A 12,093-nucleotide genomic window follows, 5' to 3' on the forward strand; every position below is an offset into this window, starting at 1 on the left:
AACCTCCCCATGTTAGTGCAGATGCATGCATGTGGGTAAAATCGCATGTTTGTTGTTAAAGCTTATCACAGAGAGACTACTATTGTTATTGCCCATTATGAACAGTAATAATGGGAGGATTTCAGAGTGAAGAAGTTGTGTGCCCCATGTCCGCTTCTTCTAATCAAACCAAAAGGTCTGAGAATTAAGCCTGCTTCCTGCTGCAGACAAGTAATACAAAAAGGCCTCATCTCTATTTCAGGAAATGTTTAAGATGTTTACATTTTTACACATCTAACAAGTTTTGCCTGATAAGAAAAATAAATAAATAATTAAGTGTTGAGGAACAATTTCCTTGTTTTTTTCTATGTTGTATAAGATATGCCTTATGATGTTTGCCCAAAAGTAAGTAGACAGAAAAAGTTCAGGCGCCAGAACCACAACCCATTAAAGTGCTAAAAATTGTTATCAAACTGGCTGAAAAATAAAAAATTAAATTTAATAATCATGCACTAGACCCCTATTCTCCAGGATAACACTGCAGAGGCGATATGGCAGCCTCGCCTCTGTCAGTCTGCCCCAGGGCAGCTGTGGCTACAACAGTAGCTTGCCTCCACCAGTGTGTGAATGTGAGAGTGAATGAATAGTGGCATTGTAAAGCGCTTTGGATGCCTTGAAAAGCGCTATATGAAATCCAATCCATTATTATTATTATTATTATCCGTTTTTACGTGATAGAAAAATGTCATATCCAGATATCAATGACACAGCATGCAAAACGAGATTCCACCATGCATCAGACAACCTCTGATGAGGATGAAAATAAGAGCTACTTGGACAACATCCAGCTAAGTAAAATGCTTTGAAAAATATGCAAGAAACCTGTTTTAAACCAAAAAAAATATTGCCGACGGCCAATGACATCCCTCAGCCTCCTAGTAGAGTATCAATTTAAAACTCCTACGTTGCTTCGTTCTTGAGTCATGTCATTCATAAACTTGGGTCTCCATGTCGCCTGCCTCGCTGGCCAGCAGGGTGATGACACCCATCAGCCTTTAAGGGCAGAGGGGTTTAAAAACAAACAAACAAAAAAAACCTACTATAGTGTATTTTCCAGGCACTGGTCTCATCAGGTAGGATTTAAAAATAAAATTTGATCAGATTGTTTTGGGGTTTTTGTTCAATTTCCAATTAAAAGTTTCACTTTTCACCAAGGAGACCCATTACATGTGTTGTGGTTTGCACAAGTGCTGCATGTAATTCTTCTTATGGAAAAATGTGCATCCAAATGAGGTGTTTCAATGACAATCATTTCAAAACAAAGTTCCACAAAGGTTCCAATCTCTTACATTTTCAACAAAGGGTGGCAAGATAAGATTGTGAAAAGAGCCACAGGTCTAAAAAGGAAGCAGTCATGCTCAAAATACACAATTATATAATCCTGTTTCGACAGCTCGCAGCTTTGAGTTTGGGGAAGCCATTTTTCTGGTTCATCAGGACAAAATACACATTCACAAAGCCAGATCTATAAAGAAATTGTTCTTTATGATTTGCCTAGTCAAATGAAGGCAAAAACCAGAAGACACAAGAAAAGAAAATTGGGCTGGCCTACATAGTCACTGACATCAAGGTCATCCAACACCCTTGGGATGAAATGAATAACACACCGTTACTCAGAGGAAATGTGTTTGTGGTCAAATTGCTTCTAATACCTGCCTTTATAGTCGCAGACTAACCCTGTAAGCTCTAACACCAGGATTAGGGTTGATGTGTTGCAGCATGCATGAACTACTACTTTAACGCAGCTTTAACCATTCACACTCAAATGTGAGGCACCCAAATGCTAAGGTGTGGATACTCAGACAGAAATGACCACGCTTCAGCACTGGAACAGAAATGAAAAAAGTTCAATCAGGAAACAAAATGTATGAGGAGGATGTTTTCTGCAGAACATCTCATCTTTTCCTACATTTTTAGCATCTCCCTCTTGGCCAGCTGGGAATCTGAGAACTCCTGTGTTGATGTATGATAGAGCTGCTGATATAAAGAATAATGCAAGCCTCTAGCAGTTTAATAGTACCCCAACTATGAAACTGCTATCGAAATTGCATACAGGGCAATATAAGCTGTATTACTATAAGAGTTGCTGCAGGGATAAACCAGTTGTATATTGTAAGGGCATTTCTGAATTACAGATTTTTCCAATTTGGCTTTCAACTATTTTTACTCCTTAAGGTGTCGAAAAAACACAAATCTAAAGCAGACATGATAATCCCTTGCTCTTGGTGATGGTTCACCTTTTGTGCCGGGCTGACAGCAGGTCTGGACATGGTCTTCCGCGCTCTGTGTACAGTGACTGGCGCTGGAACCGGGGAAGGAGATAAACTGGTGCCATTTTTAGTGTCTCGTGTCCCCTGCCCCGGCTTAGTCCCTGTACTGGGGGCAGTCCTTAGTGCACCTGGACTCTGTGCACTCCCAGACGCCGAGGCAGGGAGGGTTTTGGCTGCATGCCCCCCTGTCGGTGAGCCCGAGGGCAACCAGTTAGTCCTGTGAGGGGAAACTCCCAAACCTGGCGCCACTACAGCGCTGCCATCCTGCTCCTGCTGCTTAGTGAGAATGAATCCATTGCTTCCAGTAACAGAACCATGCGGTGGCTCCGTGTCAGACGTGCCATTTTCATTTAACAACAGTACAGTCTTGTTATTTCCTGTTGTCAGGTCCTTGTGGCTTGTGTCGTCGCTCTCGGTGCCGTTCAGCATCACCTCTGCTGCAGGGGAAGAGCCCAGTCTGTCTGCTACCTCTTTGTCTCCATCTACGCATCCAAACAAGACAAATAAAATCACAATGTAAACCCATCATTTACACAAATAAAATACCTTCAAGTGTATTTAGACAAATACCTGACTTCTCTTCTCCATTGCTTCCTGGATCGAGTCCCTCTTTCTTTGTGGAGCCACCTTTATCCACGCAGCTCTTGGCTAGACCAGCGGGCTGATTTAACGAAGAAAAAAAAAAAAAAAGTACATATGAGGGAAACTCTGTTAAATTAAGCTTTATTAAATACTTTTTTTTGTGGATAACATTATCAAGTGGCTGCTTAGTTTGTAATGTGTCTAAAAACAGGCCCCCAGTGTTCCTAAAGCCTAAGACACTATCTGAAAAGTGAGTGTAGAGACATTTATTTCTCGATGAAAATACCCAAAATATTCTGGTTTTAGATTCTCAAAGCCACATTTGTGATCCAGGCCTAAGCAGGCATATCTCTGAATTAAACAATCATCCTTCGATGCACCTAATCCTGTGTAAATTCCCTTTTTATTTGTGCTTTTCAGTAATGTATCAGTGTCAGGAATACTGTAGAGCCAGCCAAGAGATTGGGGGCCACCCCCATGCACTCTCATTGTCTCCAGCTTCTCTCCTTATATGCTACAACTAACCAGTGGAGTAACAGACGCCTGCCACAGCTTCAAAAGAAAACCAAATCCCCCATCGACTGTCTTTACATCTCACAGAAATAACAGCAGGAAATATAAAGACTCTTCCTCCGAAGCAGACCCTCATCTTCATGCTCACTCTGGAAAAACAGGCCCAAAGGAAACTGGAGGCCTTGAAGGAAAAATCATTGTGACTTCACTCTCATGCTTACTATTAAGGTCTACTTTGTTGCAAAGCCTTCACTTTCAGCTCAAATATCAACATTTAGTCAATCTAGGCCAGTTCAACCTTGAGGAATTACACAGAACCAGCACAGAAAATAAAGGTTTACACTTTCCCTAACCTCATAAGACTCATTTAGGGCATATTTAGGGACAGACACGTGCTGATCAGTGGTGAGAGGTCATATCTGATGAGAAGTAAGTCAGGTACTGAAGCCGATTGCCCCAGGAAAGCAGAGGACTCATTTTCTTCTCACATTAAGCCAATCAAATATAGTCTGAGTGGTCTGCCATGCATCCTTTCTCCCCGTTTGATTCCCAAGTGTCCACCATCCAGATGAAAGGCAAAGACTATCCAAAAAAATTACACTTTGCATAAAATATCAGTTAACCTTTATGAAGGAAAGCAGAGGACACATTTTCTTCTCACACAAACCCAATCAAAAGACCTGAGAGAGAATAAGGCCACTATAAGCTAATGGATTCAGTCAGTTACTCTAAAGCCTCTCCTCAATGGCTCAGACAGTGAGACTGTGTGAGTCCTGATCTGCTTACAACCGAGACTCCAACTAAATGAACTGTCAGGAAACATGTCCCTGTTCATGCTCCTGAGCCAAACATGAACCTAATCAATCAGCAACAAGTCCAGGCCAAGGACTGGTCTGTGAGGGTTTGTCCCCAAAGAACATCTAGTCTGGGACAATCCTCTTTGGTGTATGATCTACATGGAGGAATCTAGTGAACACTTGTGAGCATCAAGAGAAGAAGAATCTTTTAGTCCCCCCCTTGCCCCCCCCCATGGTTTGAAGAAAGCCAGTTACACAAAAACACACAAGCCTCAGCCCTCCCCCTAGTGGTGAAAAGTGGAACATACACAGTGGAGACAGGAGAAGGGGGAGGGAGGGAGGCAGAGAAGGCTGTCTGCAGATCGCCGCCATTTCGCAACCAGATTGTTTACTGACACAGCGCAGCCATTGCAGCAGTTTTCCACTAGATGGGGACTGAAGGGGTCTGGAAGCTCATAGATGGGAATATGGAGGCTGCTGAAAGACGCTCCAAAGCTGAAACCAAGGCTGTGAGAGCTAATCAGAGCCTAAGCTGCAACTGTGAGTGCACAATGAAGGCCCCAGTGGTTGGACTTACTAGTGATATTACACTATAAATATTAGACAGAAGCTCATAGCACTATAAAGGATCAGCCTTTCCTGTCCATACAACTTAATGTGAACCTCTTATGTGACAAGGCAGGTGCTGATGTGACCTATCTTTAGATCTGCTGAAAGAGACCTGAAAACAAGTCAGAGAGAGCTACCAAACCACAAACGCATTACACAGGCAGCTATCAGGCTGCCGGGGCTGGCACTAAGTACCGAGTACCTAAGTACCCAGATGAGAAAAATGAGAAAAAACAATAATGAACCCTAATAATGATCCCTCAAGAATGAAGAACCAATTTGTAAAACCTGTTCTCTGCTGTGATCTGCTTACATGCTAATAAAAAAAAAAAAATCCTAAAAAATGAAAAATGCCCAATCGTACAGATCACCCTGACATTTAACTTGCTACCACTTTACAGTCACAGCCTCACACTGTGCTAAAGAAATCTGGCAAAGAAGCTCTTTTTTCAGGTGGTTTAGGGATTGAAGCTGCAGACTGTAATTGCAAAAAACCCTCAGTTTGAATAATCTGGGTGGTCTGTCATGCAGCCTCTCTTCTTGCTCATTTCCTGTCGTTTCCCAGCTGTCCACTGTCTAGATAAAAAAGGCAAAGATAATCTTAAAATAAAAAAAAATGGCTTGGCATAAAATTTCAGCTAACCTTTATGAATATGTCAATAATTAACCCGCCATGGGACACATTGTGCAAATGAACCAATGACCCTGAGCCAGAATCCAGCAGCTGGTAAACATGGAAGCTCACATCACACCCAATAGTACTTCCTCTAAATTAATAAACAGCATCTGCAGTATATATCTGAACATACTGTAGCCTAGACAAGGGCCACAGTGACCTCATTACTACATACTGACCACAGAGAGCAAAGAAGAGAAGGGATTAAAGATAAAGGTATAACCAAAAAAGGTGGCTGGACCTCACTTTAGAAAAATCAGGTAAATTTCAAGATCTTCAGGAGGTCACGCTTATCTTCCCATATTGAAATTGACATTTGTCATGAAGTGATTGCTCTAATTCAAAAGGAGCCGTCTCCAGTCACAGGATCCATCCATGCCATAATCAAATCTCGCTGCTACCACACACAATAAATGCACAAACAAATCCTCTGTCCTTTAGAACTAGTCTTCGATTTCTTGAATCCAGAGAAATCTGACAGATTAGAATTACTGACAGATGAGCAGCTCGAGGAGCGCGTCTTAAATTTAAAAAAAGAAAAAGAAAAAAAGAAAGAAAAAACAAAAACAGAGAAACCTTCTCAAAGAGAAGACAGCAACAGCTCAAACTAATTGGTAGTAACTTGGTCTAAAAGGAACTGGGAAGGAAGACTATGCATCTCCTCAGACCACTAAAAGCCAACTAAGGGTGAAGAATACAAAGCTAACATGTCGTTTCTCTTGTGCCTCCAGGAAGCATCATACCTGCTTTCTTCTCATGGCCTCCATTGAGAAGAAGAAGGCGGCAGAGAAGGAGTGAGTGAGGGAGAGAGTGTGTGTTTGAGAGAGAATGAGGGAAGGGGGGAGGACAGAGAGGGAGAGCGCGAGGATCTGTCGAACAGATTGTTCCTCCTTTCCTTTTCTTTCCCCGCATGCACATTCACCTCACCGGTCATGTGACCTGGTGGCTCCCTCTGTCGGTCCTCTCCGTCAGAGGGTCTCCACAGAGCATGCTCAGTCATTTCCAACTGTAACACCACTCCATTTTTTTTTTTCCAAACTGGAAGACCCCCACTGCCAACGAAGACCCAAATCACCACCCAAAGGCTTCATACCCAACAAGAATAAGAGGAAAAAGCCTGCTTAACCTGAATGTACAGATGATTTTATTTCTCAAATCATGCCTGTATTCATGCCAAATTCACTTATTCTATTTATACATATTTTGTAATTCCTTTAATCATTTCATGTAAAAATAATAAATCTTCTCGTCAGTAAAGGATTTTTAAGCTCCAAAAAGCCTCAATAGTATGCAGGCACTGCCATTTCAGGAGGAGCAATGGAGAGAAGGAAGGAGGAGGTGCAAGAAATGAGGCCCAAAACCAAACTGTTTTTCTTCATAGACAGCAGGCCACTTTCTGAACCTCTCAACAGGAGTGTCTTTTGTCTCCACTCAGCCCGAGGCCAACAAACACCACTAAACATGGCCCTGCCAGGCTCATGAAACAGATATTAAGTTAAAGGCTGAGCAGCCATTAAAGAAGAAGCCTGGAAACACTTAGAAAGGAAAGCACAAAAGGACCTAAAGATATCAGCCTACGAGATCAAACAAACTTAGCATAATATGTCAGTACAAAGGTTTTCCATCATTGTTTTTGTTGTCTTTGTCATACTTTGTGTTTTAATGTGATCAAATGAATTGCATCATCTATCCAATAAAAAAAAACAAAAACAATGCCATTACGAGGAAGTATATCAACGAACCCTGACAATTTATTTTAGCATTTCTGCCAACAATTAACTCACAATTAATAAAAAAAACCAACATAAAAACAGGTTAGTTCATTGGGGAACTTCCTGGACATGTAGGAATGCAGACGTAGAAATGCTGCAGCTTCTACTGTTTCACAGCTAAACAATAACAAGCTAATCCTGACATGTGAGCAATGCAACATGCCCAAGACAATGACAATGGAAGCAGGGTTGGGAGGCATACCTTCATACCTTTCTGACATTTTACTTGCGTGTCTAAAACATGACAGTACTCAAGTTATTATGAATAAAAAGAAAAAAAATAGTTATAACAGAAAGCATTATACTTTATATTGTTAACTTTAATTCTGATTCTGGCTTCTAAATTATGACAGCCAAATAATCAGGACATAATTATTACTCGCTTTGCATTAATTTTCTCTACAAAGCTTTCCTTTTCCTGTTCCAAATCAAGCACTCCCATTTCCATTATATAAGGGCATCTGTGCCCCTCCTAAAAAGCTCAGCGAGTCCCTGATGATAATAAAAAAATAAAAATATTTTTTAAAAAGTACTCTTTCACAAGAAGCTATTCAGCTATTCTTCAAAGATCACTCACCACCCAAAACCTGCTCTCAAATGACATCAGCTTAATGATCCATTTATGCTCACCACAATGGCTTTGTGCACTGATCAGGTGACGTCATCACACAGCCACATCCATTTGTACTCGTTAAATTACTCGGCACTGCTGCAGTAATCCCTCTCCACGATTTCTGTCCTCCCATGTTCGTTGTGTCATATATGCTTGTAGAGGTGGACTTGCTCACACAGTCATGCCTGAAACATGTCCATTTTGAAAATAACTGCACCTGCTATTATTTAACTTAAATGTGCAACCAGCTGAAACGACATCAAAGGACGGCTTACACCAGCGGATGTGACGTCGCTTTTGTCATTTGACACCCTTCGCAATGGTGAGACAAGCATAAGGCCTCGAGACCAGTTGGTGACCCCTGACAACCACTGGTGGCTCAGGAAAAATGTGTGTTCCCCAATTGGTTGCAAGTGTTTGCTGTCTGCAACCAAGTTAAATTGATTGCAAAGAGGTTGCTGCATCAAAACCTTCCTTGTGATTTTGTTTGAAGATACTGGAAGATATCACCTGTAGTTTGCATGGACGAGTTCATACTGCTCTGCAAGTAGTTGACAAGTGTTTGCAGACAAGTCAGGATCTTCCATGTAAACTACAAGCAACTGCATTGCAGCAACAGCTCACCAACCAGTTGTGGAAAATACGTTACACATTTTTCCCCTAGCAAACTGTGGTTGCCAAGGGGTCACTGAGGAGTGTCCAGGCCTGCATGATTGACGTTTTAGCAACTGAGGCTACGTCTACACTAATCCAAATAAATTTGAAAACGGTGTTTTCGCCTAAAAATGCTCCACGTCCACACTATCATTTTCAATCGTTTTCATCCATACTGAAAACGCTACGTTCCTGTACTGTGCATACGTGAAACGTAAGACCATTCAACCTGCATCATTTCCGTCTGCCGTTTATTTACTTTCCGGCTCTTTGAAATGTTGCGGCAAAATGTCGAGGAAAAGTACCAAGTTTTATCTGGAGCATGTACAAACTGATATTAATCAAACAAAACAACAGCTGTACAATACCGTCCTGCTTCTTAATTGAATTGGTCACATGACTGCATTATATGACTAAAATGCATCATTGTTTTCGAAAGCCTCGGTTTTCGCAGTCCACACTGCAACGCGAAAACAGCGTTTTCAAATTTATCCAGTTTGGAGAGCGTTTCCAAAAAGCTCGGTTTTCCTTGTCCAAAAAAAACCATCTCAGTGTGGACGGAAGGCCAAAACACAGAGAAAAAGATGAGTGTTCAAACAAAAACGTATTAGTGTGGACATGGCCTGATTTCACCATGACTGCTACAAACCTCGAACAACCACTCAACTCATCATCAGGGACCTTTTTGACAACTTAAGCTTTACATGTATCTTTTGTTTGTATAGTAACATTCAATCTCACTATGCCACACACTTTTCCATTCAGATAGTAGTAGCATTTTATTCTTACGTTTTGGTTCTGTAATAGTGGTTGGCAAACACAGGTATCTGTCAAGGACTGCACAGAGAGAAACCATCTCCAAGAGAAGGCAGCAAGAGCTCAAACTAACAGGTAGTACCTTGATCGAAAGGGAGCTGGGAAGGACCACTATGCACCTCCTCCAAAACCAACTAAGGGTGAAAAGATTCAAGCCATTATGTAATTTAAAGGCTTAAATTATTGAAATTAAACCAGTTAGTTCATCAACAGACTTCTGAAATATACAGAATACCCAATTTAGAGCTATAGCTTTGACTCTTTGATGTCAACAGAACAAGACAATCCTGACATGCAAGCTATGCAACATGCCCAGGACAATGACAGCAGAAGTAGGCTTGGGAGACACCCATTTTTGTCATATCTTATAGAGATTAGCATTTCAAGCACAAATTCCATTTGTTCTTCAGTGGGACCAGACAACCTCACTTGCCAACAACTCTCCCTGATGAACACGTGTGTAGGCCAGCAAAACAAGCACTCCACCACACTCCAAAAACTACAAATAAAAAAGCCCAAGGCATCAATGTGGGCCTAAAAAAAAAAAAAAAAGCTTCAAATCTCAATCTGATTGAGCATTGATGGAACAAACTTTATTCATACAGACCCAACACAGAGGAAGTTAAAGAATCTGCTGCCAAAGTTCTGATAATAAGACACAGCTACACACCCTCAGAGGCTCTACGTCCATTTCCTGAAGTGTCTAAGCTTTTCTAGGAGTATAAAGGGACCCCTAAAAAAAATATTAGAGAGGTGATCTAATTGTTGGGTCCTAGAAAGCCTTCATTAAAAAGCTGTCCAGGATAAATCTATTATTATCCATTATAACAAAAATGTGTTTTTGAAAAGACCCCGTAGTTAAAAATCCTAAAAAGAGACTGCTAAGCCTAAATTATTTACATTGAGTTAATGCTAAGTAAAACAGAGTCATCCGAGAAATAATAAAGACAATCTCAAAGACGTCATCAGTGTGGTATTTTAAACAAGAAATAAATTTATGTTCTGAGATGGTCACATCACAGGAAAATGTTACACTAACTACCCAGATAAAGAATTTAACTGCTCTCCAAAAGCTGATAAACACTAATTTCACTGTGTTCGTTTCTGGCTGACCTCCAGAGAAGAAAGGACTACTGTTGCTAGCTTCAGTCCTAGAAATAAAGTCCTGGTTGAGATCAAGTATACCAGACCTGGGATCTTCAGTAGAGAAATAGCTGAATTATATCAAGGTCTGTCACAACGACAATGAACCAGCCAAAGGCAGAAAACAGAGTGTTAATAAAGCTTTAATATTATGAAACTCTGTACATGCCTGTGAATTAAAAGTTATACATCTCTCCCCCTTTATCTAGATAGATGCTTCAAAATAATTGCCTAAGGGCATTGCCAAGTGGCAAAAGAGGGACTCTGGTTAAACATCACTTGCTTGCCGATGTCAGTGCTAGCAAAATACCTCTAATATAAAAACTGTGAAAATGCTAGCTAGATACCTTGCCAAAGTGTGACAACACCTTGGCAATAACCACAAGGCAGGGACTGTTAACCAGACAGCTATAAGTCAGCTATGCAAAAAGCATCTGGCACGTGTAGCTTCTTCACACTCAAGTGGACCATGATGCCTTTACACTAATCAGTGTTACTGCACAGACTGTGTTTCAGAGAACGTTCAAAGTATGCTGTCTACTCAAGTATATTTAGTGAGACGTTTAAACATTCATTTTTTATTGATCCGAGAGAACCAGGCCACCTGTGATCAAATCAATAGTGGACAGTAGCCCTTATTTTGAAAGTTTAGTTACTGTTAAACACCTAGCTATGTTGCTTCCTGGCTCATGTTTTGAGTCAAACCACAGCCAACAGCAAGTGTAAAGCTCCTACACTGAGACAGCAGAGCAAAAGGATGACAACGAGCTGCAGTCAAAGTCTGGAGAGGATTTGAAGTCTATCAGAAGGATGATAGACTCAATGGAGAGGCAGCTGATCAGTTTGTTCTGTTATTTGTCACACAGTACATTCTAATATGTTTCTTATCCAACCGCTTATCCTCCAGTACAGGCTTTCGGGGGATCTGGAGCCTATCTCAACCATGACAACAGGAATAGACTAGTGACTTGTCCAGAGTCTACCTGGACAGGTCATAAAGTCTATGTCCCAGGGCTAACCCACAGACAACTGTTCACACTCACATTCAAGCCTGCTGCTAATTTAATTGCCAAATAGCCTAATATGAATTTTTTTGGACTGTGGGAGGAGTACCTGTAAAGGACCCACCAAGCACAGCTAGAACATACAAACTTTACACAGACAGCCCACAGCTGACCATTTGATTTGGACCCAGGATCTTGGGCAACACAATGGTATGGTGTAGTAGGGATGTGCACAACTAGTTGTCTATGAACTAATCGTTGCTACTGTAACTAGTCAGTACCAGATGAACTAGTAGTTTGATGCCCAATGTCGGTAAACTGCTGTGTCCTAAATGTTATGCAGTCATCTGCCACCAGGTGGAGCACTGATGTTGAGAAATTCCATAAGTCTATTACTCTAGGCCTGATCTTTTTGTTAACATCATTGTCATTAATTCTTTTAAAGTTGAAAGAATGAGATTGCAGATACAAGCAGGGAAAATGAGCTTTCTCTAAAAGGTGGATGGGCTCTCCCTTACTATAGGGTAAGGCGTTTAGTCATTTGGTAGAGGCTGAGGATAGCCCACTACTCCGCTACATCGAAAGGAGCCAGCTAAGGCGGTCAT

General features: G+C 41.2%; 1 protein-coding gene across 8 annotated transcripts in view; it reads right to left on the bottom strand.

Moving 5' to 3' along the window:
* The window catches only part of ehmt1b (euchromatic histone-lysine N-methyltransferase 1b), a 42,299-nt gene that overhangs the window by 19,688 nt on the left and 10,518 nt on the right, over positions 1–12,093 (bottom strand). For 6 of the 8 annotated variants that reach the window (XM_013268524.3, XM_005470437.4, XM_013268526.3 and 3 more), the window contains exons 2-3: positions 2,880–2,970; positions 2,277–2,791 (exon numbers count right to left, since the gene is read on the bottom strand). In XM_013268524.3, the coding sequence (XP_013123978.1) occupies positions 2,277–2,791; positions 2,880–2,970 (606 nt within the window). Of the gene's footprint in view, positions 1–2,276; positions 2,792–2,879; positions 2,971–6,229; positions 6,389–7,888; positions 7,911–12,093 lie in introns of those variants that run through there. The other 2 variants (XM_025909018.1, XM_019361299.2) reach the window with 2 other exon arrangements.

Source organism: Oreochromis niloticus, linkage group LG7 (genome assembly GCF_001858045.2).
Source record: "Oreochromis niloticus isolate F11D_XX linkage group LG7, O_niloticus_UMD_NMBU, whole genome shotgun sequence".
Taxonomy (NCBI): Eukaryota; Metazoa; Chordata; class Actinopteri; order Cichliformes; family Cichlidae; genus Oreochromis; species Oreochromis niloticus.